Source organism: Python bivittatus, unplaced genomic scaffold (assembly GCF_059951505.1).
Source record: "Python bivittatus isolate LINGU-HERP-01145 unplaced genomic scaffold, Pbiv_v1 ctg000100_np1212, whole genome shotgun sequence".
NCBI lineage: Eukaryota > Metazoa > Chordata > Lepidosauria > Squamata > Pythonidae > Python > Python bivittatus.
Genome location: NW_028277038.1, coordinates 1,682,206 through 1,703,627, shown reverse-complemented (window position 1 = coordinate 1,703,627; position 21,422 = coordinate 1,682,206). Strand labels below are relative to the sequence as shown.

Genomic DNA, 21,422 nt, shown 5'->3' with positions numbered 1-21,422 from the left:
GGGACCATTTTGAGGCCTGATGATCTAAATAGAAAACAAAGACGTAACTGCAACAGAGCCGTTGCCTGAACTTTACAACCACAACTGGTTATTACAGTCACATTTAAAGGAAGCTCACGTATTGTATAAATACTATATTTATTAAATAACTTTACAGTTCATTTAAATGTATTTATAGATACTATTCTTGCACAAATTATACTTCAGACATTCAATTCACGTAATTTCCTTTAGGTAAGTACAGGTCACGATAGTCTCATTTAACAAGAAAACAGCATCCTCATTAGATAAGCTATCCTTGTCAGAAAAAAAAAATGCAAAAATCCATGTCTGGTTTCCCACGGGAAAGAGCAATTCCGATCACAGTTATCTTTTATCTTTGTTTCCACTGTGGACGGCTTTTATCCATATCCAATTCAGTCCCAGGTTTTGGACTGGTTTTCCTATTCAGTCTTTGCTGCAGAAAAAGTAACCTGGTGGGAGCAAAGCTGGATCCAGAGTGGCTCCTAAGGAAGCAGAAGAGGGCCTTCTGTTGGGGGGAACCGGGCTCCCTGCTTCAAGGAAGAGGCAGGCAACAATTTTCAGGATCCCTCCTTCCCAGTAGCTGGAGCAGCGCCGCCCCCACTGGTTTGGGGGCAGAGCCACCCTCTGCAACAGAGCAGGTTTTTAGGGCAGAGTTGCTACAGGGAAGGGGGCCTAGGGAAAATGGCTTTTCCCCACCCGAGAAATCATTCAGAGTTTGCAGCTCTCCCAGGCAACTCTGGATCCCACTCATGATGCTTCAATTCCCATCCTGAACAAACAAATCGGAGCCAAAGATGTAATCCCCTTCATTAATAGGACTGTGGCACATTTGCCTACCTCTTCAGATCTGAAAACTCTGTAACGCAACAGGGTTTTCAGAAGGCAAACCCTAAAGCTGCTCAAATGAAGCAGGTTAATGCAATGTGGTTTCTCACAGATACTCCATAAAGTGAGTTTGAGTCTAGCTCTCCTCTATCAGTGCATCCCTAGCTGAAGAGAACAAAGGAAAATGGAATGTGCCAAATCATAACCCAAGATCGTGCTCCAAGGAAATGCACAATTGCTTTGAGGGTCAGCGTGAAGATAATTCTATCAAGTGCAGAAGACTTGCCTTTTCCTTTTTGTAAAAAAATACTTGTGCGCAGACAGCTTAAGTTCATAGGAAGAAATCAGATTCTGCTATGTTTGAATGCTCACCTTAAAAGGGGGCGGGGAAATATCAAGCATGCAATAGAATTTGTTTATAATACAGTATTGCTTTAAAAACAGATGGCAAAAAGCTATAAACTAGATGTGGTCTTTGGTGTCTAGGGTAGGGAGGGGAGAAAGGGGGGATTCAGTTGATGCAGGTTTAAAGATTCAGTTTGACCATTGGTAAGAAAATCGTCCCAAGGAACAAATGGCTTTACAGATACTGCTTGAGTAGAAATTGCTCTAAATGAAACAAAGCCAAGAATAACCCGCCAAGGCTTATTATCCGTCCCCGACTCTGAAACGTCTTCCCCCTCCATAGTTAGCCAACAGCTGTAGAAAGGCTGAAGAGATGGAAGCGGGAATAGCCCCTGCTCGATGGTCTCGGGAGACCTGGGACAACGGGATGGAGGTGGGGAGAGTCAGTAGCTCCTCAGGGCTTGCTCAAACGAGAAATTACACCACCAAAACGTGAGCTCCAGATTGAGAGCTACCTACTCCTCAAGCGGCGCAGAGAAGAGGTTGCATACTGACCTATTAATACAGGACTTCTAGCAGAAGATAGTTAGGTACGGCTGGTTCAGCATAAGGAATATGAGGGGTTGAAATGGTTTGTACAAAGTTACAATGGGCCACGTTTTTATGCTAATATGATTTTCATAATTTCATTTTATTCCACCCTGTATCCATGCCCCCCAAAAAGATCAGTTTCATCAAGCTACGTTGTTAAGGCATTTGGACAAGAAACGAAAGGTGACTTAAAGAAAAATCGTGCCATCTTTTAAAGGTAGGTTGAAGAGCTTCGATATGATTTTGCCTGTTATCATCGCAAACGAAATGCCTGTTAGAAGCAGGATGCATTGAAACAGTGACATGTACATGGTACATGTTACCTAATTATAAATAAAAGCTTGACACAATTATGCAAATATACAGTATAACCACCAAAAAATATTTAAAACAGGCTGAGGTAACCTCAAACGTACAGTTTTAATATAATAAACCTGGCAGTAAAACCCCCTTTTCATTTTTTTTTTTAAAAGATATGGTTGCTTTACTCACCACGATTATCAGCTAAACATCAACATTACCGACTGCTGTATAAAACATGGCTTTTCATTGCTAAGGACTTTTTTCCTACCAGCAAAAAAAGTTATGAAAAACTGACCAATATTTTTATACATACCTGTATGGGCATGTATAAATAAAAACAGCTATCGTTTTTTTTACACAAGCTTAGAAAAATGGGTTAGGGGAAATTATAGCTACTGAGAAATTGGACTGAGTGTATGTAATGCAAAGATCTGCGATATTGCCAATTAGCAATCAGAGCCCTGTAAACATCATTAGCTTTCTCTGGGAATCCTGTACGCAAACAAACTACTGAAGTATAAATGCCACCCACTCAGAGCTTTGCTCCTGCACCAGAACTGCTGCTGGGGACCACACTCAGTCGATTCTTGGAAACACCATAAAGACCCCCAGATTCAAAGGGGAACGCCTGGAGCACAGAACGCTGTCACTTTTTGCTCCACAGCAAAATCCCGTTATAGCTGCACGGGTCTCATCCCAAACACTCAACCCCGGGTGTCTTCTCTGCAACTGAAAGAGGGTTAGACAATGATCTTCTGGAAGGATAATCCAGCTACCGCAGGGCCCTGCGTGGACAAAGAGCATGCCAACGTTCCACCGGTATAACAGTTAAGCACCTTCACAAACACTCTCTCTCACATGCACACCACATTTCACAAACTATTTCTGGATTTTAAATTGAGTAACAAAGCTCCTGGCTAATACCACAGAGACCAGTGTTTTCCAACCTTGGCAACTTTAAGATGTGCGGACGTCAACTCCCAGAATCAGGAGTTGAAGTCCACCCATCTTAAAGTTGCCGAGGTTGAAAAAAACCGAGACAGACCAAGAGGCGCGCTGCGCTTGTGAAGCCTGGGGAGAGTTCATCTACAAACACAAGGTTCAGCTATCTTTCCCACATGTTAAGCCAGTTACGGGATGCACTCTGACCTTCCACAGATGAAAACTGACTTTTTCTAGCCATACCTTCTTGGGACCTCACGGAGGTTCTCTTCACTGGAATTAGTTTTGAACTACCAACAGCCAATTCTACGTTATTTCTTGCTCACTTTTCTTCAGAGCCATACGTAGGGTTACTCCCTCTTCACCCCCTTTCTATGCAATAACTACTAGTCAGCTTTGAAAGACAAGCTTCAAGTATTGAAATTCTTCATTTCTTGCTTGGAGATGTACCCAGGTGTACTCCAGCTGAGGTGTGCGACAGGGGTCTTGACTGCATCTTAAACAGGCAATGGACGTAACACGTGATTAGCCACTGAGGTCAGGTGCAGAGAAAGACTTCCTGCCAGCAGGAAATAGTACATGTGAAGCTGAGAACAGTTGGAGACACACAAGTCATTAAAAGCTGAGTATTACAGCCGGTCAGTCTGTGTATTCAGCTACTATAGAGAGAAGAACGGTGATGTCATCTGGTTTCCCACCTGAAAAGCAAGATGTTTAGACAATTTTATCCCAAGGGCTGGTGCCATACAAGAGCAAAATATTAAACAGGACTGCCCCTAAACACGCAGGGAGGGGAAAGGAAATTTAACCCAAAGGGCTGAAAGTGTGACTGAACCCTTCAACAGCCTCCACTAAATTCTGCTAGAGATGCTTTTAAGAGCTTCAGAAGTGCAAATCTGCCAAGAAAATGAGACAAATCCCTGCACAAACAAAATCTAACCAACTCTTACACAGTATGGTGGCAGTTATAAAAACATGAACACATTTACCCCTGCCCGGATCACAATTTTGCACATTAGCAACCGCATTAACAAGTTCTCTTGTTCCGTACAATGTACTTTGGCAAACTAATTCTAGCCAGTATCTCATTCTGGTACCCTTGGAACGAGCCCAGCAATACAGGATTGTTCCCTCGTTCCCACTGGCAACTCAGAATTCTCACCTCTTACATTCAATCCATTGTCACACGCAAACTGTGCAAAGGGAGACATGTAATTCGGATCGTACGCCAGTTCGTGAGCCTGTTGAGCAATACTGCTTGCTGTCTGCTGTATGCTTTCATAATTTGAGTTCTAGGTTGAGAAAGGAAAAGAAAGCATGTGCATTTTTAAAAGGCTTGTCTGTTTCACCTGTCGCAAGTATGCAGTATAACAGGACCGCTAATGCAAAGAAGGTGGGGTCCAAATTCAAGTTAAAATGCTAGGTAAACAAAGTACAAACCCCACTCTTTCTACTGTCTCCAATTTGAGGAAATTGCATCCAGTTCTGAAAAGCAGATTTTAAGCTCTTTGATAACAGTCCATCTGCTTTAGATATTATCGGGGATGGACAGTAGCCGATTAAAAGATAAACCTGCTCTCAACTTTAAACTTTTGCTTGGCCCCCTGTTGTACATTTGAACACTAAGAAGAGGCTAGAAAACATTGAGAAGGTCACAGACTCACAAAGCACAGGATCAGAAAACGCTGCTCATGGGGAGAACACATCAACATTTGTCCCAAAGTTGCATTCTGCCATTCAACGCCAACGCACTGCCAAGACAACAATGCAACTTTGGACTGGAGAAATGCTATCTGTCAGGGATCCTTGCCAACTTTAAATTTCTCTGTGGTAGCACCCAGTACTGGACATAAGGACATGACCTCAGCAGGTTTGCAGGCTGGGTTTCTCACACACCCCTTTGGTTTCTCAAAGGCATAATCTCTCCCTCCCAACAGAAGGAGAATTGACCTTCACCGAGGTAGCTCCTAAGATGAGGTAGGAAAGCAAATCTTGTTCCTTATCTTTATATATTTAGCACAGTCTGGTCTCCCCCCACACCACCCCTTTTGCTTTTTACTGATATGGTCGCTGGAGATTGGATTAAAGCAGGCTAAAGGCAGAGGGGAGGGGTGACAAAGACGCTCAGAGGCCCAGTCCAAACTCCCCTCTCATCAAAGAACGATGGACGGAGACCTCCTTCAATACTTGCTTCAGTTTTGGGGGGGGTAATTTTTAGCAAGGGCTTGGGGGGGGTGAAGGAATGGAAAGGCTGCTACCTGTCCGCTCACTTATCAATTTTCCCAAATATGCCCATTTTGAAGGTAGAATACAGAGGATGAACAAAATATTTAATGGCTCTGGTACTGTGAGACAAACATGATTCAATCTTTTAGGCCAGTGTTTCTCAACCTTGGCAGCTTGAAGATGTGTGGACTTCAACTCCCAGAATTCCCCAGCCAGCCTTGCTGGCTGGGGAATTCTAGGAGTTGGAGTCCACACATCTTCAAGTTGCCAAGGTTGAGAAACACTGCTTTTGGCATTCAATTTAAGCAAGAAAGGGCATTCCATCAGTCTGTTTCTATCAAAACGGCACAGTGCTTAAGAAAACAGAATGGAGAAATCTCTTCTCTGAATCTTATTGCTCCGCCCACTCACCAGGTAAGTGCCAGGTGCAAGATTCTCTCTCAGCAGTCTAAATCCCATAATGGTATTGATCTACCTTACAGGGATGCTGCAAAAGGTAACCCCCAGGAAGCACCTGGAACGTGCTAAGGCAACCTAGCAGCGCTTTGCAGAAACTTCCTTCTCTGGCCCTGGTAAGGTAAGCCTGCAAGCAAGCCTGTTCCTTCACACGTTCCCTGTTACCTTTAACTTCTTAAGCTCCTGAAGGATCATGTAGTCTGGCATGTTGTCAAAGAGCCCATCTGTGGCTGTCAGAATGATGTCTCCCAGCTGAACGTCAAAGGTACTGCTGTCAGCAGCATCCGGGCTGAGGAAACACCAATAGGGAATATAGATTTGAACGCTTTGGGGGTTAATGCTTAACCTGTACATACAGCAAGAACAAGAGTTCGCCCTACGCCAGCGAGATAATGCAGCTGGAATCTCGCTGGTGCAGGCGTCAACAGTCTAATCAGCATTTTGTCCCACTGAACCCAGTGGCACTTACTCTCAGGAAAGTGGGCCCTACGGTTTTGATGAGAAAAGCCTGTCTGCATTCTTAAGAAAAGTGGTTCATCAGACACAGCCAGAGTCCCAAAAAGGTGTCTTAAAAGATTCTGCCTTGATCAACAACCCTTGCTGGCTGGGGAATTCTGGGAGCTGAACTCCACCCATCTTAAAGTTGAGAAACACTGCTTGAAAGGTTTTCCTCAAAGGGAGAGAGAAACCTTGCTCCAGTTCTTTGTATGATGTATGTACCCTTTTCAGCCGTAGCTCCCATTGGACAAAATGTGCTTTTCCAGCGCTCCTCTGGCAGAGCTTCGTGTTCTGCCAAGTGGGAGTTGACTCGGCATCCAGCAGTGCTGGAAACTTTCAACGGTGCTGAAACCCAAGCTGAAGTCACGTGCTTCCCTTTCTGTCTGTCAAGTACGTGCTGCCTCATTGCTCGGGTATGTAAAAAAGCAGCAGATTCCTATTCCAAATCCCAAGAAGAGGAGGAGGTCCCCGACTGAGCCAGGCAGCGCAGGAGCCACTGTAAGCCTCACGCACAAAGCCAAGCCATGGCAGCCTTCTGGGCATCCTCGTCTTGATCCGCAGGCCACCTTTTTGAGCTTCTTCACTCACACTCCCTCATCATCCGTCCCCGTAATTCAGTTATGCCCTCTAAATACAATACAGCATGTACCCTGCTACGTTTTTAAACTAAACACACTCCCTGCAGCCAAGTAAATATTTCCCCTCACAACACACAATCGTGGCTTTGCTTTGCAAACAAGTCGCCGGGGGAAACGTGAAAGACGCCTTGACTGTCACTGTCCAAGGAGGGGATCCATCAGCCCAGACCCGGGAGTGTAAAAAGGGCTGCCGCAAAACTGCACCAGGCTTTGCGTTTGCCTCATGAGCTCTGCAAACCGACAATCAGCAGCAGAAAGGGAGGCGAGGAATATTGCATGAGAACCCACCTCCCCCAAAAACCAGTAAGAGAAGGGAATCCACTTAAAAGAGTCCCTTCCCACGCCACGGTTTGGGATCAGATATAACCAAAGAGCGTCTGCCGTCCTTGGAAGGACAAAAAAATTAATGGGGGGGGGAACCCTCAGCAGCTAAAACTCTTGGGATAGGCAACTCCAGCCCAGTCTCCGCTGGGTGGAAACCATGTGCCACAAACACAGCTGCTCCCGAAGGTCCCCTATGGACCGACTGGCCGAAGGACAGGCCGCCTCCGTTCTTGCAAAGTCCCCCCGAAAGCCCTACCTGTCGCTGAAGACGACGCCCTCGGCTTCGGGCGGCGCTATCGAGAGCTGGAACGGAGTATTGAAATAGTGCTGTTGCTCATCAGAGCGGTGCACCACTCTGCCGCCTCTGACGACCAAGAAGCCCGAGTCCCCCAAATTGGCCGTGTGCAAACGATGGCTTGTCCGATCCAAGACCACAATGCAAGCTGTGCTGCTCCCTAGAGACGAGAGTCAAACGTTTACCTAGTGGGAAATGTCAGGGAGCTGCTTTTATCTAGGGGTCTAATGACGCCCCCCCCAACAAGCCACACACACAGTCCAGCTTCTGAAACATCTACTGTTAGGGTTTTAAGCTACTGAAACATCTACCTTGGAACAAAAGCTGGAGTGAGGCACAAATTAGGTAAAAATGCCCCAAACTGAGAATTTCGACCAGTTGCTTCCAGCTTATTTTTAAATCCATGGCTGTGTGCTGTTTTTAGTGAGCGTACATTGCTTTTTCCTTCTTGACAAGTCAAAACGGCTCTGGTTAGGGCTGGTATTTCAAGCCACTTTAAAGCAATTGCTTAATTCTTCTCAAAACCGGCAAACGGCCAGCCAGGTTCACGGCAGTCCTAGTCACTGCCTCCTTTTACTGATGAATTGCAAAGATGGGCAACCTCCCCCCCGCTTCAACAAGAGTGTGAGTGCTGCGTTCTGTGCCTTCAGCCCACACTGTTAGATAAACGTTTGGACAACACAAACAGTGCCATCGATGCAGGAACCAATCAGGAACAAGTTTTAGGGTAAGAGAAAATTTCATAGCCGTTTTGAGAAAGATACGAAACCCCGAGAGATTAAGGAGTCAAATGCTCTAATTAAATAACGCTAACAAATGTTCCTCCAAAGGCAGTCTTGGTGCTCCTCTTGGAGAAGCGGAGCTCTCGTGGTGTAGCTCTGGGCAGGCGTTCTCCTTGAGAGGACTCCTTGGCAGCCTCCACTGTAATGAGGACTTTGGCACCAAAACTAACAGTGTCATTGGAGAATGAGGCACTTCAACAGCTCCCGGTGTTTCAACTGACCCGAAGAGAAAATTCTCCAGCCAAAGACTGTTTGTGAGGCATGTAATGAAAAGGGGGATGGCTGCTCCTGGGTTCAGCTGAGCTCACTTAAAAATAACACATATTAAGAGAGAGACAGAAGCTTCTTGGAAGAGAACCCTTGAATCAGGTGAGAAGCACACACAGCGATCACTGGGCAAAAGGTTACCAGCTTCCATCGGCCAGGCTGGTTCTCAGTAATAAGGATAAAATGTAGCTGTGCCTGGGGACCCCACCAGTTGATTTCTAACGGGACTGAAGCCAAGATAGGATCAGTGGGGACACAAGAAATCACTGGCTTGCTTAGGGAAAAACAAAGTTTGCAGATGTACCAAAATAAAAAAATAAAAAATAGAGGAATGGAAATAATCCTCAAAGAACTGCAGAAGGATGGGAGATGTTCAGAGCATGCTCCATGGATACATAATCTTTTGGGGGAAGAACAGGGAAACCAAATGTCCTCAAAGACAGCATCGTTGACATTGCCTGGGCTAAGAAAACCAGGCTCTGAAATGCTGAAAGCAGAGGCCAATTGGTTGTATACTGAAAGTGTTGAATCTCCCAATACCAATTCTGTAAATTCAGGAGGGCTACCGTATTTCTAAGCAGCTTGGATTTTTTCAAAAACTGAACAATTAGAAATAGAGAACACTAGAGCAACCCTCTAAAGGGTCAATGCCAGCATTCATCTTGCCCTGACGGGCATTCCAGTGATTTCCTAGGTTCTCTGGCTAGCCCTTAAAATCACCATTACAGTGTTGTTATGCCCAGCGCATCCTTTTCCTTCGTTTGAGACGGCTGAAACTCCATCTCAAAAAGAACTGCAGTGATTAACTGGTCCCAATAATAGGAGAGTTACAGTTGTGGGTTCCAGATTCTTCTTAACGAGCCAGCTAGCCTGTCAGTGACTTCAGTCAACCCTTGAAAAGTCCATCAAGATTATCCAAACGTTACAAGGGCGAGAGGGAGAGGGAGCAACACCAAAAGAGAACTTGATTTTCCTAGACTCCTCAGTGGCCAGGTTCACCCAGAATTACCCGACGTCTAATTTCTTTGTTCTTGTCTTCATGGGATATACAAATGCTTCCCGTGAAAGAAAGCATGATTTATTTTTAGCAGCAACCAATTTAGAGCCATAGCATGTTAGTTTACAAAGCTTGGCTTGTTTTCATCCTAACTTGTCGCTCAGTGTTTTTGGGGTCTTGCCTTTGGCCCACTTCTTGTTATTCAAAGACATAGGGAGAACAAACAAGGGCTACGCAAGCCATGATTGTTTTGCTTATGCCCAAACTATGGTTACAGCAAACTCTGACTCAGCATGATGTGTGAATGCAAAACATATTGAGATCAAGAAAGGAAATTGATAAGAGGCTTCCTAGCTTATACCCTTAACAGAAACTTCCAGGAGTAACAAATAAGTGCAGGGACTTAAAAAATTCCACAAAAAATAGACATGGCTGGTGAGGACAAACATCAACATGACTGTTGAGGGAAAGCTGAAGGGGAGGGCTGGGGGACTCCTCTTCTTACCAAGCAACGGGACTTTGTTCTGCAGCAGCTCGCAGTAGCTTGTGGTGAGAATCCCCACAGGATGACTAGGCACAAACCGTCCTTCCTTTACCAAACGTTCACAAGTGCGCATCAGAGTCCCTGAGAACTGAGACGGGTCGACGCCATAGTCTCGCCAGCCACCAACACCATCTGCAACCCCTTTAAAAAAAGAGAGAGAGAGAAATAAAAGTTGGTCCTTCGAATTCCTCAGTGCAAAGGGTGGCAATTGGATAAACGTGGAAAGGTAGTAAAGACTGGTTGGGTATTCTTACTTTATCAACATTTCTAAAAGGAGCTTTCTAAAGTAGTCACTTTCTGAGTTGATGCCACACAGGAAGGAATGCAACAGAGCAGTGTTTCTCAACCGCAGCAACTTTAAGATGTGTGGACTTCAACTCCCAGAATTCCCCAGCCAGCATCGGAAGCCCACACATCTCAAAGTTGCTGAGGTTGAGAAACACTGCAACAGAGCATCACTTTTTATTGCAAAAGCCCAAACAGGGAACTGATGCAATGACGTATGGGCTGCAGAAGCAGAAAAGTAGAGCAGCTCTCAACAGGACCACGGACAGCCCCTGCTAACTCTTTTCTGGAGTTTTTCTACAAGATTTTCTCACTTCTATAAAGCCACTCATTTCCGAAATGCAGGATAAAGGGACAGACACATCCCAACTGAACTAAACTGAAGCACAAAACTGAAAAAAGGAAGTGAAGCAGCAGAATCAGCTGGCTGCATTTATAACAGGTAGCTGAGTTTTTGGATATTGTGTGTTCCAGAAAATGAAAATGTTTGTAATAAATAACAACCCACAGACATACATGGAAAGGTAGAATGGGGCATTTTCTTATTTATTCTAAGAGAAGTCAGCTGACTGATTAACAACATAGCACTACAAATTTTATCTTTTACTGTATTTAGGAAGATCATCATACAGCATCATTCAGGATGCTGCATGAGTCACTAATCAGGAAATCTGCTTAAGGAATATCTCCTTTGGAACAAAAAGCCACTAATCTCTGGCCAAAAAGTTAAAACTGATTTATTACATAAAGTGAAGCCTGCTAATCTGTAAACTGCCCTTTATTTATGATCCCAGCTGAAATAATAATGAAAGCTGACATTGGCATGACCTATGTAATCTGTCAACATGTTACAACTCAACAGACTGGCATGAATCACACTTCTCCCCTAAATAGTACGCAGAATTTTTTTCTAGTATTCCCCCCACCAAAAAGCCACACAGCAACAAAGCCACCCCCTCCTCTATTCCAGGCAGCACCCAACACAATTGCAATGCCATTCCTTCCTTCTGCACCAAGGAAACACACATTAAACCTCCTCCCAAGTTGTCAGAACTCAGTTGCAAAGCAGCCATTTCTCAAGAACGGAATAGCATGAGGTTTGTGTTTTCTGTCTTAGGAAACAGCGATCCATTCTGACGTTTTTCCAATCTGAAGAGAAGACACCCGCCTGGTCCCCAGAGTTACTGCCTATGACGTATTATGTACACCTCGATTATAATGATGTGGCAAGCTGCAGAGGATGACAGTGCTGAACTGAAGGCTAGGACCTCCCAAAAAAGGAGAGGCATTTGGGAAGGGACTTTGCTGATGGCAAAAAGCTCTGAGCACCCCCAAACTAATTAGAGCAGTGTTTCTCAACCTTGGCAATGTGAAGATGTCTGGACTTCAATTCCCAGAGTTCCCTAGCCAGCATGCTAACTGGGGAATTCTAGGAGTTGAAGTCCAGACGTCTTCAAGCGGCCAAGGTTGAGAAACACCAAGTTAGAGTTTTACGTTCCCATTTGCAAAAGCTGCTTATGACCAAGAAAAACAACAGGAGCCTTTTATTAGGCATTGCAGCCATGCCTACAAATGGCAAAGGGTCATTAAGACTTATCCGCCCATTTCTGCATCAGCCAGCAATCAACCCATCCAGCAAACTAAAGGGCTGGATCTTCTCAAGAAAAACTGGCACTGCAAAAAGAGATTTAAGGCTGAGCAGAAAGACTATTCAGTGAGGGAGCCATTATCCCAAGGTCAGCACTGCTGAATAATTACGCAGTGGCAAAGTTCAAAGGAGTTCCTTGGTGATTTGCCTTTTATCCTTCTAGAATAAACCCTTAATTTGTCATTGACTGTCCTTCATCTCATACAAAACTTCCTAATTTGTAAAGTGAACTGGCAAGGTTTGCATCAACAGAGTCTTTCTTTTTCATTAAGCAAGGTCACTCTGATTAAATCTGCAATGAAATTATGGACAGAACGGACATACGCAGACAGGATGTAATTCAACGATCAGGATCACTGCGGAAATTAGGGCTGGTAAATTAGACACCTCCTATGGCCAGGAAGATGCATTAAGACAGCGGTGCTTACTTCTCAACAGGTGCGCTGAAGGTTGTCCTGGCATTTGTTCTGGTTCAAGTGGCAAAGTCACCTTCTGGCATTCCTAATCAGAGGTGGGAGTTTCCAGAATCCATCCTCCGAAGCAAAACACTTACTTCAGCTCTACTTGCTTACTTGGGAGCAAGCTCAACACTAGGGCAAACGTCATCTACCACGCTGCAACCATCAGTCCGTCTGCACCTTCCTTGCTGGCCACACTTAGGTTTTACCTATCTGAAGAGACTTGAGAAGACACAGACATTGCCCTTGCTAATGAGAGAGAGAAAACTCTTGGGCAACCAGATTCTCTGAAGATTCTTACACACAACTACTTCCTCATCTCTTGTCACATATTAGACACTTCCTTGATCTTTTCAAAAATTCTGTTGTCTTTCCAGGTGATCCCACCTGATTAAGATTACTAACTGGTCTGGCATGTCATTTTTCTTAAAACAGATTTTCTAGAATTTAACTCAGTGGACTCCTCAGAGTGAGGAGCAAAACTAGCCAGACCCATGCTTGTCATGACAATCTCTCCCTAACCTTCTGTGCCCGATGGAATGATCAACTTGCAGTATTTTAAAAACGCGTTCCCGGTGATTACAGGAAAACAGTTTGGAAAATGTGCAAAAAGACCATTTACTGAAGCCCCCTTGCTTAGCAAATGTGCCTCTGACAACCTAAAGATGAAAAATGTGATCCCCAAATCCACATATTTGCAAATATGTATGTGTGAATATATTATACACCCAAGTGTCTGTTGGTTTTAATCTACAAAGCCCTTAATTCTTTGGCACCCAAGCATCCTTAGTACCACCTCCTCCAGGTACAACCCACCCATCCAATTCACTTGTCTTAAGTTGGGATGTCAAGGGTCTTCCCCCATATATGAAATTTGGGGGGGGGATTTTTGGTCTTCAATCTTTCCTTCTGGAATAACTTCTCCCCGGAAACTCAGATGGTGCCCTTCTCATGGCCTTCAGGAAAACAGAGCTTTTAATACTTAAGACTGTTGCTGGATTGCAGAGATAGAGGTAGACCATTGGTTTTATATATTATTGATTTGCATGGGATGCTGTAAACTTATGAGTCCTCATGGAGTCAGCAGTATATAAATATTATATATAAACACAGTACATAAAACCCACATATCTGCAAATACATATATATTTATATACAGACATATATACACACACGGGCATATAAATTTTGCTTCAGTGCATAATGTAGGTTGTCTTTAACCCTCAAAAAAGTCATTGGTAAGGGAACAAGGACCTTCCTACTGTAATCTTAAACACAGCTTCCATGGTTTGTTAAGATGTTGGCCATCAGAGGTCCTGCCAACGGAAGGGGACTTCTCAGGAAAAAACCCACCAACAATTAGAAGTTATCTACACAATGGACTCAGAAGTTACAGCACCTCATATCTGCAAAAAGTGCACTCCAGGCATTCTAAGGATCTCCCCAGGAATCTCTGTGACGCCTGCCTTAATCTACAGTACGTTACAGATGCTACTACACTGCACGCAGGGCCTGAAACTCAAGAGCCTGATGGCTTATCTAAAGCCAGCCTCCCACTCCTTTCAACATCCTAGATGAGAATTTTAGGATATCATGCCTGGAGAACATTTGGTTGAGAGAGGTGGATGAGTTAACAAGTAAAAAGATTTGGAGGGTGGGGGAGTTCCTGGTTCACAGTTCGGTCTGATGCATACCTTCTGAGAATTAAGCATCAAAGGGTTGTCCACAGAAAAGTATCCAGGGCTACAGCATTTGTTACTGCAGGACAGCAGCTCTGAAGCACTCTTCCTTGACAAGGGTATTTCTCAGATTACAGTGATTGCACAACAGGCAAAAGTCATGTGTACCTTCTCTTTTTTTAAAAAAAACCCTGGTCAAATAAGGACTTGGCTTGGAAATTGGGCCAATTCCAGGTGTCCACACAAGTTTTCCCCCAAGGGGTGGGAATAGCCCATCTGGCTCTTCCACACCCATCCTCGGCTTATGAGGGCTCTCCAAACAGAAAGCCAAGGAATTCTTGCTTCGCTCCTATCACTGCAGGGCTAAGAGAGAGAGAGCAACTGAGGCCGAGATGGAAAAAGAAACAGGCGTAGGGCTCCTTTTTGGCTAAAGACGTTCTGAAACTATAAAAATGTCCACTGTGCCAAAATAAGCTATGTGTCATCCGTTGTATTTAAGAAGCACAAATTAAAGCCATCGCAAACAGGAAAGCATGGAGTTGCAGAAGGAGGGTGCTCAGATGGCAAGGAGGGAAGGAAAGAGGCCAAACAGGGCACCAAGAAAAGCAGAAAGGATGGGGGAAATGCACCATTAGGTGGGCCCCCAAATCACCAAATAAATGCAGAGATTTACAGGGAAACCACAGCAGCGACTGGAATCCTCATTATTGCTGGTTTAGGGCTGGGATCAAGACATGGCCACCTTTACCTCAACCAACCCAATTCCATCTGCAGATCCTCCGTACTGTAGTCTGAAAGGGAGAGGATCGTGGGGGGGGGGCAAAAGGCAACAATCTCACACCACTCACACAACTATACATTCCTGTGGATTGACGTTCCTGTGCGTTGGAATCAATCTTGACTGATTCAAAAAGCAGGCAGGAAATATATTTATTTAATATAACCTCCCCCCAAAAAAAGCAAAAACAAAAACAAAGTTGCTGGAACGCATCCTAGAGCTTTAAAACCATCTATTTGTTCTGATTTAGTTGGACTGCAAGATCCAATCTGTATCCCCTCCGCACAAATATCTGTATTACAAGAATAACGCAGGGAGGAGAAGATTGGGTTTAAAACAGAATTCACTCTCTATGATGCTTGAGTGACGGGACGATTTGTAAATCACGCCGAAGCGATGCTGCAGCAACCGCAGGTCCTGCAATACAATTCCCTACAGAATCCAAGTGAAGATGGGCTGGTAGGAAAGAAGACACTGAGGTGCAGCCTCAAACGCAGTGCAGAACCAGGATGAATCACACCCGTTCTCTGATCTGATGCGCTCCCCTCCCCGCTCCTCCCGCCTTCCCACTCACAGGCCATGCGCCTATGCAGAAGGAAAGTACTGCACAAACATCCTTCTACTCAGTTGCAACGGGTTTAAGAACATCCATCCAGGGCCACACGTTAGGGTACTTCAAGATCTACGTCTCACTGGATGTTCTAGCCCAAAAATGAAGATGATTAAACAGAAAACAACACACCAACCGGCCCTCCAGTAGGAAGTTCACTCTCTTTGATGCTTGTAGGACTGTCACACAAGCATTTAGCAGCATTTCCTTAAACGTACGCTGGCTTGAACCACCAGCTCAGATCAATGGACGTATTTCTTTATTGTTTACTCACCGCATAACGCTACCACGGTAACATTAAAGAATACATTTCAGAGAAACCACCACCATTAAATAAGCCACAATGTGGAAACATATATTCTAAAGCCCTCAGAGCCTGGCACTGTAACATGGAATTCTCAAATATGCCTGAAAAGGGTCTGGAAAGACCCCTCCCTCACAGAGCACCTGCAGTTTTCTCCTGTTGCTGCTCAGTGGCCTTGCAATGTACATCTGTAGGGAGCCACGAAACCCACAGTCAAGTGGGTGTGGCAAGCCCTGTTTGACCTCTGACACCCCTCTCAATGTCATTCACCTTTGCGACTGACAAGGGCGCAAGGCGTGCAGGGGGCAGGGAGCCTCTTCTCTTTGCATTCAGGGTTAAAGGGGAACACCCCCACACACACACCCTCAGAGTCTACAATTCAAATAGGCAAGAGAAACCAGGACATGGAAATACTGCTTAAAAAAAAAAAAAACTTGCAGCCATTTTGGACCTGCAGGAGAACTCTTGAGGACCCTGCCAAGGCGCAAAGCCACGCGGTGGTTCCTCCCTCAAGAAGCGGGCGACTGGCAAGGCTCCTTTCGGAGACTGCCAGCAAGGGGCTCATTATACGGCCGCGCATCCCGCTGAGCTTTAGCCGCGAGACAGCAGCCTTCCGATCTGCAATTAGGAGGCTCTTCCCAGCGCCTCTGGATATGCAATCCGGACGTCCCAGCAATTACCACCCGGGGCTGCTATTTCAAAAGCCGGGAGTAAACGCGAACGGGAAGGCAGGCGGGCGGGCGGGCGGCGGGGCCCGGCGCCGGCCAGCGCTCACCTAGCACATCTGCGGTCCGGTGGCGGGCCACGAAGCAGGCGTCATCTCCGTAGCACATGCCCTTCTTCAGGATGCCCTTGCGGAAGTCCTTGCCGAAGCCGCAGCTGGCGGTCACCAGGCTGTAGTCTCGAGAGTCCGTCTGCGAAAGGCCCCCCAAGACGGCCCGGGCCACCAGTCTGCCATAGGAGAGGACCGAGAACATGGTGTGGGGAGTCCAGCAGCTGATGGCCTGCAACGAGGGAACGGTGGGCAGGCGGGGCGGGGCGGGGCTGGGCTGGGCTGGGCCCCCGGGGCTATCGGCCGGCAGGAGCCCCGCCGCCTCTCTCGGGGACCGCGTCCGGCGGGAGGCTCTTCTGCCCCGCGGCTCACGGGCGCTGCTCTTCCCTCATGGCTCCGGCCCGCCCTTCGCTACACCGGGACGCTCCCCCTGCTCTTCATGCTCCGGGGCGCGGGCAGGCGAGGGGGTCCCCGGCGGCCCCCTCCTCTGCGGCACGAGGGCGGCCTTTGCTCGCGGCAGAAGCCCGGGGGGGCCCAGAGCGGGGAAGGGGCCCGCCGAGCGCCCTCCGCGGAAGGAGGGCCGGGGGCCGGCTGGGCCGCCCTCTGAGGGGAGAGGGGCGGGGGTCCCGCGCCCTCTCCTCCTCCCGCGCCCTAGCGCTCGACGCCGGGCCCTTCCCGCACCTCGGGCTGGGGCCGAGCCTCCTCGGAGCCGGGGCCGGGCCGGGGCCGCCCTTCCTCAGCCCCCGGCGGCTCCGGCCTCGCGCTCACAGCCGGCGCCGGGCCCTCGCCCCGCGTCCGGGATGCTCCGCCGCCATCTCCCGCCTCGCCGTCGCGTGCTTCAGGCCGCCGCCGCTGCTGCTGCCGCCGCCGCCGGCTCCTCCGGGAAAGGAGAGAAGAGCGAGGTCAGCTCCGCCTCCGCGCCGGCCCAGAGCCCGTCTCCGCGCCCCGCATCCGGGCCTCGGAGGACGACGCCCCGCACCGCCGCCATTGGGCGCGCGGCTCCCCTAAATTTGCATAGCCCGCCTCCGGCCCGGGCGCGATTCGCCCGGCCTCGGTGTCACTCGAGGGGCCTACCATTCGGGTCCCGGACTACCGATCCCGGCATGCTGCGCGGCCCGAGAATGGCCGGCTTCCCCCGTGTTCGGACGGCGCAAGTCTTGCTGGGAACTGCGGTTTCTTCCTTACGGGACCATGTGCGCCGCGCGAAGCAGGTCACCTTCCCTTCCCAGCACGAGGCGGAAAGCAAAAGCGAAACTGGACTCGGCGGGGAGGCCGGGCGCAGCCGCTGGGGTGGCGTCGCAAAGGGGGCCTCGTCGGGAGGTTTCACCGGAGGGGGGTCTTTCCAAGGGAGGTATTATGACGCCTCCTCCGTAAGCGCCTATGCAAACGGGCGCGGACAGACTCTGGCTGCGACCTCGGGGTCAAGGGAGCAAGAAAGGCCCCGAAGCCTTCGCAAATGCTGCCCGATTGAGAAGTCCCGAACCTCCTCCAGCCGCCAGAGCGGTGTTTCTCCATCTCAGCAACTTTAAGATGTATGGACTTCGACTCCCGGAATTCCCCAGCCAGGATGGGAATTCTGGGAGTCGAAGTCCATCTACCTTAAAGTTGCTGGGACTGAGAAACAGTGCAGCCTCGGCTGTCGTGAGGGCTGTTTGTTTGTTTGCTTCCCTCCGCAGCCGCAGAAATATTCAGGCTTTCAAAAGGAAAAGCAAGAGGGGAGGAAACCCATTTATCTTAGGCATATTTACTCAAAAGCAATCCCACGAGTTGGCTTTCCTCCCAGTAAGTAATGTGGGTAGAGAATTCTGCTGTAGGTTGAAAGCTGCTCTCCCTCCACTGTCTCTGTATTTCTGTCCCTAAGGGACTCTTAATCTCCCATTTAAAAGAGGCCACGTTAATTAAACATGACGTTTCAGCCAGTATTTTTTCTATTTTTAAAAAAGATGCTTAGGAATCGATAGAATGCTCCTATGAGTTTGCTTATAGCTTTTGCCTGAGAGAAACAGAAGGTAACAGTTCCAAAAATGTAAATGCGCCAGCCTCTTGAAAACCAAGAGGCTAGAGAGCTAGTTTGCTTGTTTGTGGCTTGGCAGAATGTAGGAATCCCAGCTGTTATTGTGACTTGTTGAGAAACCATGGCTTAATGCAATGTGTGTATCTTTACATGATCACTGTAGGGGAATGAGAGAGAAGGGAACTTTGATGAAGACAGCAGATGTGCCAATGTGTTAAGTTTCTCATCAGGTGTTGCCAAATTATCTCCTTCCTTTAAAACACAGGCATAAACAAAATGTGGAGAGATCTGCCCGGGACCAAGTACAAGAAAATCTGGACAGGCGGAGCAAACAGGATGAGTAAATGGAAAATGACACATGCTTTGTTTTCCTTTCACTTGGCCTATAATGAGGAGGAATACTCGGCTGCACCCAAAAATTGTGTGATTTTTGAGTCTTTATTTATGAAGAAGGGGTAATGGGTAATTTGGCCAGGAAAGCTACGGAAGCAGCTACAGGAGAGGTTTCTCTCCAAAAGACAGCCACTCGATACTTCATGGAGACGGAGGAGTACCCACATCTCTTTGTGGAGGATGGCATTCTCACAATACAGGATAGCAATTTTAAATCGCCTCCTACTCCTTGCTGATAGTTAGACACTGGCTCTCCTCCTGCTTTGGACCACTCCTCCTCCTCCCAGTTTTAAAGCTGATAAAATCTCAGCCAAGAAGAGATTTCACCATACCTAATCTGCTTCCACTCAGGCGTGGTCTTCCGTGTCCTTTGCATGCCAATTGCGAACCAAGCACTTGAAAGCAAGACAGAAATCCTGCCTCGCCCTTTTCTAACCCGCACACTTTTTTTAATCAGATCCCTCTCAGCATTCTTCTTCAGCCTTAATAGCTGCTCCTGCCACCCTCTATCGTAATGCTCCTATAGATGGGTTTCTGGATTCTTTCTCTTATAATAGAACAATCACTGTTTAAAAAAACCCTGTGTTCATCATTTTCAACCCCCCAAAATAAGTAATTTTCACTTCAGCTTTTTAAGTCCCAATCACAGAGATGTGTGAGCTGATTATACCAATCTTATTATAGTCATCCTAAATAAATCGTTCTCTCTTTACTTGCTATTTAGCTATAACTTGTAGAGGCTTGGGCCTCCTTTTCCTCTTCCCTAAACTTGTATCGGAGGCAGGCCCAGCCTGCTTCAAACTTCTTGTGGGCCGCAGTGTACCACTGGCTGGGGGCCTTTTACAACCAAGTCCTGCTTTTTTTAAAGCCCCGTGCAGCATTCCCAGCAAGGCAAATTTTTGTTTTCCAACTGATCATGCAAAAGGGAATGCGGACTTTGAATAGGGAGGATTCTGCTCCTGCAGCGTCACCAAAGAGATGCACTTTGCTCTGTTTGGGGGGTCAATTTAGAGAGTGCTTTAGACCAATTTGTTGGACAAGGGAGTATCACTTTTTGTATACTGAATACTCACTTAGGCATATCATTGCACTTGGCAGCAGACTTGCCGTAGTATTTATTTATTTTGTTACATCAATTTATAAACCACCCAGTTCTCATGAGTCCAGGTAATTTACAATAACATGAATTAAGGACATAATTGCATAAACCAAATTTCTCCAAATGACCCCTCTCCAGATGGCGTGGAACTAAATTCCATAATTCACCTGCTGGGATGGCCAATTCATCTGAAAGACACCAGGCTAAGAAGCTGGACCAGCTGTACGTTCCTGATAAACACACAAGCGTTACACAAGCTCAACGGCCGTCTCTCCTACTACTGAATGTGGAGGTTTTATACGGCTATGACAGCCAACAGCCATTGGCAGACCTCCATCTACCTTATCTTCATTTTAATTTCAGGTCAAAGGGCTTGTGATTTTGTAACCCAACAACAACATCCAGTAATCTGGGAGGTACCGATGGTGAAGACGGTTGGCTGAACTTCCTGTAGGAAATGAAGTTTCTTGATTAAGAAAAGTCTCCTCCATGGGAATCTGCTATTCATAATAATATGAGGTGCAATTGCTTCACGCTCATTTTGACAGATTTTGGAAAGCTTGGGACTGATTTACATAACCACATATTGAGCTTGTTAGTCATGTGGGTTTTGCCCATAGTTTTCCATAGGCAAGATTGGCTCATGAGAGAACAAACAGTGCACATATGGAGTGTGTGGCAAACTTGACAAAATATAAGCAATTAAGTGTACTTCTGTAAAATGTGTAAATGTCTGTCATTGGGTAATGCCAAAGACTGGTGTGATATCAGAAAGTGGTTTCTCAAATGAGAAGCTTCAAGTTGGATTCGTTACAGACCAATTCTTGCTTGGGACAGAAATGAGTCATCAGCTCAGAATGCTGGCTGACTTGGCACCTATGGAAAATATTACATTTGCACGCAAGCTGCAACTGCTTTTAAAAAAATGTTTCTTCATTTTGTTCCTATGCAGTTGGTATTGCCTAGCCTTCTTATGACTGTCAAAATACATTCTGGTACTCCCTCTGCAGTTCACATGGTGAAGCTACAGAGTCAGGAAGGTTAAACACTCCCTCTGGGGACCGTTATTGAAAAGGGAACTTTTCGTTTAATAACCAGAAACATTTAATTTAATTTTATGATTTAGAAGCCCCTGACTGCACAAGACTCTGGACGGCTTACAGTTTTAAAAGCAAGAATGATCCAGAAGCAAAAGTCACAAATGTCCAGCCAAAACCATCCATAACCAACAACAAAGGCTACGGGCCACAACACCCACCGTACCCCAAGGCTTGGGAGAACAGCCAGGTTTTCAGCGATTTTCTGAACATCATTAGGGTGGGAAC

General features: G+C 46.6%; 1 protein-coding gene and 1 long non-coding RNA gene across 3 annotated transcripts; one reads left to right on the top strand and one right to left on the bottom strand.

The window, feature by feature from the left end:
* Positions 1-119: 119 nt before the first annotated feature.
* PPTC7 (protein phosphatase targeting COQ7) lies at positions 120-17,519 on the bottom strand. Of its 2 annotated transcripts, XM_088135176.1 has the most exons (7): positions 17,273-17,519; positions 16,595-16,770; positions 10,019-10,198; positions 7,429-7,627; positions 5,878-6,001; positions 4,193-4,322; positions 120-3,728 (listed from the first exon to the last, which is right to left on the bottom strand). In XM_088135176.1, the coding sequence occupies exons 2-7, from the start codon at positions 16,650-16,652 to the stop codon at positions 3,670-3,672; spliced, it is 750 nt and encodes a 249-aa protein (XP_087991302.1). In that variant the 5' UTR covers positions 16,653-16,770; positions 17,273-17,519; the 3' UTR covers positions 120-3,669. The 2 variants fall into 2 exon arrangements, with proteins under 2 accessions (XP_087991302.1, XP_087991301.1); XM_088135175.1 differs by having other exon boundaries at positions 16,595-17,519.
* LOC148216578 (uncharacterized) lies at positions 4,874-11,879 on the top strand. Its single transcript, XR_015795137.1, has 3 exons — positions 4,874-5,007; positions 5,739-5,833; positions 11,460-11,879. It is a non-coding gene; the product is annotated as an uncharacterized LOC148216578 (long non-coding RNA).
* Positions 17,520-21,422: the final 3,903 nt, after the last annotated feature.

Bases quoted from the DNA above. Each gene is read 5' to 3' on its own strand.
- PPTC7 (XM_088135175.1), bottom strand. From the start codon at position 16,796: ATGTTCTCGGTCCTCTCCTATGGCAGACTGGTGGCCCGGGCCGTCTTG. The intron at 6,002-7,428 runs GTAGGGCTTTCG...GTGTTTCCTCAG, and splicing joins GGCGTCGTCTTCAGCGACAG to CCCGGATGCTGCTGACAGCA. The intron at 3,729-4,192 runs GTGAGAATTCTG...CTTGCTTTTCAG, and splicing joins CAATGGATTGAATGTAAGAG to GTGGGAAACCAGATGACATC.